The following is a 6000-nucleotide window of genomic DNA, read 5'->3' on the forward strand; positions in this document are numbered from 1 at the left end:
CATGGGTTGGTGACCCTCTGTGTGCCTCACAACCTTTACAAGGTGAAGTTGAAAGGGCTGAGTCAGGAATAACAAGTTAGACAGGGTCAAACTGTCAGGAGAGCTGGGCTGGGGGCCTCTCAGGGGGCTCCCATGGTGTTTTCCAGTCTGGGAAGCCCAGTGAGACCCAAGTGCTCCTGACTGTCATGCTTCAGTGGGATTTGGCTGCTGGATACCCCAGAGCTGGTGTTACCAGCCTCAGGAGCTTCATGGCTCCATAACCTCTTTGCTTTTTGGGGATCTCATTCCCAGATCTAAACTGGGACCAGTCCCAGAGCATGCCAGGAGCAGCTTCTCACAGCACTAAGCAGTCAGCAGGTTTTACAGGCTTGGAAGGAAGGCCTCCTTGATGAGACCACAGGCCTTGTGTGCATCCACTGGGGAGTCCAGACCTTCATGGAATCCAGATTGCTTTGGTTTGGAAGAGACCTCGAAGAACGTCTAGGGCAGGGACACCTTTCACTAGGACCAAGTTGCTCCAGGCCCCATCCAGCCTGGCCTTGGACACCTCCAGGGATGGGGCAACCACAGTTTTTCTGGGCAGCCTGTGCCAGGGCCTCACCACCCTGGCAAGGAAAATTCCTTCATTCTACCTAATGTAAACCTACTCTCTATCCAAATCCCGTTCACCCTTTTTTCCTAAGTATCCATCCTTCTGTTTCCCCGTTCTCCTCACTCCCAAGTTGCAATAGGGAGAAAGACATCCCTGTCTTTTCTTCCCACCATCCCATTCTTGGGAAGCTGAGAACCAGTAACAACCCCAGCCTATCCTCACCACCATCCCTGGCTGCAGGAATCCCATCTCTCTCTCCACAGGAGCTCCAGCCATTAACTCAGAGCTGCCTGTTAATTAAAGAGATGAACTCAGTTCCCTCTGACCTTTACCTCTGGAGTTATCCCCGCAGGCAGCGAGCTGTTAAACGCTGCGTTCCCTTTCTGCAGGAACCTCTACCTTGGCCATGCTCCAGGGAGGCCTGGGCTGCCTTGGTCCATCACCATGCATTGCTAACAGCCTCCTGTCATCACCATCCCTACACGTGAAATCCTGTATGCTCCCAGATCCCTGCCCAGCTCCACCTCCCGTCAGTAATCCCGTTAGCCTGGCAACTGTTGTGTCACGGAAGAGCGCATAAAACTGTTGTTTGGAAGCAATATGTAATCTTCCAACCTGCTGCGTGTAGCTGGGAGATGGTTTATTGATTCAGACCCTTGTGATTTGGTATTTGCAATAACAGACTCTGCATGTGGGAGATCGTCACAGCACTTGTGCCTGGCAGGGTTTTACTAATAAACATCAGACCTACGGAAGGCACCGTGCTCCGGTGTCACTGAGGTACGACGGGGGACGCGGAGCCGTCCCACCTTGGTGGAGCACATCCTCGAGTTGAAAAGCCCAGCAGAACATATCTGCAAACACTGCTTTATCTCTCTCCCATCGGAGGATAATCACAATATCCTCAGGACACCGCTGTTTCCCAGGCTGTGAGCGGCAGCCAGGGCTCCCGTTTTGGCAGGGAGCTCTGGGTAGTCAGCACGACGCTCCCACCAGCGCAGCCCCTCTCTCATCGTGCAGAGGCACGACAGCAAAGCCAAAATGCTACGGCAGTGACTTGGAGAATGTTCCTTTTCCTACACAGCCGTAGGAGTTGTCGCGAATTCAGCGTTCCCGACTCACCAGCCCTTTTTGGCAGTGGCGCAGGGATGAGACATCCCTCCTGGTAGCCCGTGCTTCGTTTCTGAAGGGCAGTGCCTGGAAGTCATCCCCCTCATTCCCATCCCCAGGCAAGGCTCCATCCCATGCTTTGGGCAGCGATGCTATTTTTTTCCCTATTAACCGCCCAGTCAGCGATGACTGGCTCTTACTGGTGATTTATGGAGAGTCTGAATAACCCAGTTTATCTAAAATATGTGGCAACTTTGCCTTGAAAGGATGGGTTTAGACGGACAGGTCACCTGCTGTTAACGGCAATAGATCTCCATACCAGGGAAAAGGCAACAGCAACCACGCAGTTATATTTCAAACACAATTAATAAGAAAACAGTGAGGTTTTTGTGCCTCCAACTCGTATTAGGCTGTAGGCACTGAAAAGAGGGACTGTAAAAGCCCAAGGGGTCCCGGCTCTTGGACTAGCTGGTGATAACGACGTGAAGTAATTAGAGATGAACTCCACTTCCACTCTTGTTTTTCAGATTAGTACAAGCTGGGTAGGACTCGTGGGCAGGATGGCACTGGCAGCTGTGCGCTGCTCCGCTGTTACTCCTTTTCCCTGCAAAGTCCAGAGGCAGAATTCATTAGACATGAGCAAATTTTGCGTGTAAGAGGAAAAAGCCAAATCTAGGAGGAAAATCTGAATGAGAAATGACAAGTCTGGTGCAATGAGTCTGAAAAGCCACTCGGCGCAGAAGGAATAGCCTGAAAGCAAGCCTGGTGCGAGGAGTGGGAGCGAGACGGGAGCGGGGCGGCAAAACCTGAGCTCTGAGGAGCTGAGCAGAGGGAGGGGACGGTTCTGCCTCGTTCTCTGCTTCTCTGCTGCGAGAAAGCCCCAGTCACAGGCACATTCTGTAGCATTAGAGGATGCAATATGCTTTGCCACAGGACATCCATTTAAAAATATGTCTGAGCATCCCACTTCCAAACGGAGTTTTCGGCTCAGCCTTTTCCACCAACTGCTGACAACATATTTCCCTGTAAATCACTCGGGTTTCGGGGTGGATGGTGGTGTCTAACAACTGTAGTGAAAGGAGACGGTGGGGATGGGTCTGTGCATTTGGGGGGAGTGGGATGCACTGCACACGTGTAATTTTAGGTGGTTTGTTGGGAATTGCTGAATCTCTGCAGCTTTTCCTCTCCGATATGTGCAGGCGATTTAACAGATGCATTTCAAGAGGAGTGGGGACACCTGCGAGGGTTTGAATTCCCCCTGTTTGCTCTCACACCGCGGCATTTCCTTGCCTGCAGGCAAAGGGGCTCTGCTGCCTGCTCTGCCAGCGTGAATTCTCACCGAGAAAGTTTCTCCTGCCTGTTCCGGGCTGGGAACACAACCAGGCGCCTGTTGCAGGCAGGGAGAGGAGGCAGGGAGTACTCCATACATCACGTTTTAACTGCCGTGGGTGATGAGCCTACTCATCACAGCCGCGTGGGTAATTCATGAGCAGAGAGGAGGGCTGAGCTAATTGGGGGCGTTTTTCACCCGGAATAGTCTCCACAGCAGCGATGGGTGGGCGGGAGGTGCCCGGTTCCCGCTGACGCCGCTCTCCCCTCTCTCCGCACAGGGGGGTTTGCGGAGCTGCTGCTGGTGCTGCTGGGGCTGAAGGTGCCCGGCGCCCTGGGCTGCCCCACCGACTGCGTGTGCTACCCCTCCCCGATGACTGTCAGCTGCCAGGCTCACAACTTCGTCACCATCCCCGAGGGCATCCCCGAGGACAGCGAGAGGATCTTCCTCCAGAACAACCAGATCACCTTGCTGCTGCGGGGCCACTTCAGCCCTTCCATGGTCACCCTCTGGATCTACTCCAACAACATCACCTTCATCGACCCCAACACCTTCGACGGGTTCATCAACCTGGAAGAGCTGGACCTGGGGGACAACCGCTACCTAAGGGCTTTAGCTGCAGACACTTTCCAAGGGCTGGTGAAACTCCACGCCTTGTATCTGTACAAGTGTGGGCTGAGCTCTCTCCCCAGCGGGATTTTCGGTGGCCTCCACAACCTGCAATACCTTTACCTGCAAGACAACCACATTGAGTTCCTTCAGGATGATATTTTTGTTGACTTGGTTAACCTCAGCCATCTTTTTCTCCATGGAAACAAGCTCTGGAGCCTCCATCAGAACACGTTCAGGGGACTAATAAACCTGGATCGGCTGCTCATCCATCAAAATCAGCTGCAGTGGATTCATAGGCGGGCTTTTCATGACCTCCGAAGATTGACCACCCTTTTCCTCTTCAATAACAGCCTCTCGGAGCTGCAGGGGGACTGCCTGGCCCACCTGGGAGCCCTGGAGTTTCTCAGGCTGAATGGGAACCCGTGGAGCTGCGACTGCAAAGCCCGTTCCCTCTGGGAATGGCTGCACAGGTTCCGAGGCTCCAGCTCCAGCGTCATCTGCGAGTCCCCCGAGCAGATGCACGGCAAGGACCTCAAGGTGCTAAGAGCAGAAGACTTTAGGAACTGTTCAGGGTCCGAGTCGCTCCACCAGATGAAAACACACACCTTCTCTACAGCGGACAGAGGAGCCTCCAAATCCCACCACCCTCACCACTCCTCCAAGGAGAAGGGGAAGGAGCGAGGGGCTGAGAACAGTTTGCACAGCAACCAGCCCGCCGGCCCGCCGGGCTCCCGGCCGGGCTACCGCAAACCCGGCAAGAACTGCACCAGCCACAAAAGCCGCAACCGAACCTCCAAACCGGTGTCCTTGGGGCCGCGCAAAAACGGGCAGGAGTTCCCGGACTATGTGCCTGATTATCAGCACAAATACAGCTTCGGGGCCATGCCCACGCTGTCCCCCAAGCGCAAGGGTAAGTGCACCCGGCGGACGCCCATCCGCCCGCCCAGCGGGGTCCAGCAGGCGGCCGGCTGCCCGGGGCTCAGGGCGTCGCTCCTGGTTTTCCTGGTGGTGTTGGCGGCCGTCATCCGCTGAGCCCCCCCAGCCCCGGCCGCGGACGGAGCGGAGCTTGTACTGCCACCAATCTACAAAGGACCAGAGTTTCTTTTCTTCTTGTTTTTTTGTACGTGGCTCAGCGTTGGCCTGGCGAAGGGAAGAACGTTGTCTCGGCTTCCTGTGAGGGTTGTCTCCGTGCCCGGCCGGACTGTGCCGAGCGCAGCAGGAGCAGATTAAAAGGCATTATCACACCTTGTCACAAACAGCCTAACCGAGCACCTACAACAATAACAACAAAAAAGCCAACCTTACAAAAAGCAGATAACAGGGGTGGTAACCAATTCGTCGGTGACAGCACCCAGACAAATGGACTGTATCCATGCTCTTGTGAAATCCCGTTCGTTTGAGAGCGCTCCGAACGACCCCTCCAATTACCGAAAGGAACATAATTGCTGTAAAGACCATCACCGATTAAGCCTACACTGTTTCTCTCTGAAAGTGAGTGCAAGGACACTGATGCCGATGTAACAAGGACATTTGGTTCTCCCACGTTTTAGCCCTTTTGGCTCCAAACCCAGAGGCCAAAGTTGGCTGGGAATCTCTTAGAAGACAATCTCAAACCCCTGAATATCTCAGGCATTACAGCAGAACAGGGCTTGCCTGCTGGGCTTGGAGTAGCCAACAACCAAAGGAAAGACTGATTAGAGGTGGAATTAAACAAAAAAAAAAAAAAACAAAACAAAACAAAACAAAAAACCAAACCCCAACAAACCCAACACATAAAGAAATGAGGTACCTGCAGGAGGTGTGTTTTTTGTAACCATGTTCCCACATCTGAGAAAAACACCCCAACAATTGCACAGGCTCCCCCTCTTCCCCTCAATTATCCATATGTATGTCTTACAATGTTTATAAACTATATGGAAACTGTATCTTCAGAACTAAGGATTGTATTATTGAATTTATAGCAGACCAGTATATGATTTTTTTTTTGTTTTTCCTTGAGAAAACAAACCGGCAGCAGTGCCTACAGATGCTGAAAGCCATCGGGCGGGCTCAGTACACGCGGGGGAACCACAACGGACCAATGTTCTCAGCAATTCAGAGCACTAAACTTTGGGAGGGGTTGGGGGGTGGTTGTGTGCGATGCAGCAAAGTCCATACCCAGAGAGCCAAAATTCACCCTTAGATCCTAATTTGTAACTGGCAGGGGGGAGAGAGAGAGAGAGATATTAATTAGCCCAAATAAATAGAGCCATAGGGCTCTGTCTCCGGAGAGCACTCGAGGCCCCGGGGAGGACAGGGGCTGGTTTTGGGGCTGGAGGCAGAGAGAGGCTTCCCAGCCGTGGCAGTGGCGTGAGGA

General features: G+C 53.2%; 1 protein-coding gene across 1 annotated transcript in view; it reads left to right on the forward strand.

Moving 5' to 3' along the window:
- Positions 1–5602, forward strand: part of RTN4RL1 (reticulon 4 receptor like 1) — a 28795-nt gene extending 23193 nt beyond the window's left edge. Inside the window, exon 2 of the mRNA XM_071447759.1 lies at positions 3313–5602. Within this exon, the coding sequence (XP_071303860.1) occupies positions 3313–4676 (1364 nt within the window). The 3' untranslated portion in view covers positions 4677–5602. The remainder of the gene's footprint in view (positions 1–3312) is intronic.
- The last annotated feature ends 398 nt before the right edge of the window (positions 5603–6000 follow it).

Source organism: Agelaius tricolor, unplaced genomic scaffold (genome assembly GCF_023055355.1).
Source record: "Agelaius tricolor isolate 1412-34295 unplaced genomic scaffold, bAgeTri1.0.p SCAF_25, whole genome shotgun sequence".
Taxonomy (NCBI): domain Eukaryota; kingdom Metazoa; phylum Chordata; class Aves; order Passeriformes; family Icteridae; genus Agelaius; species Agelaius tricolor.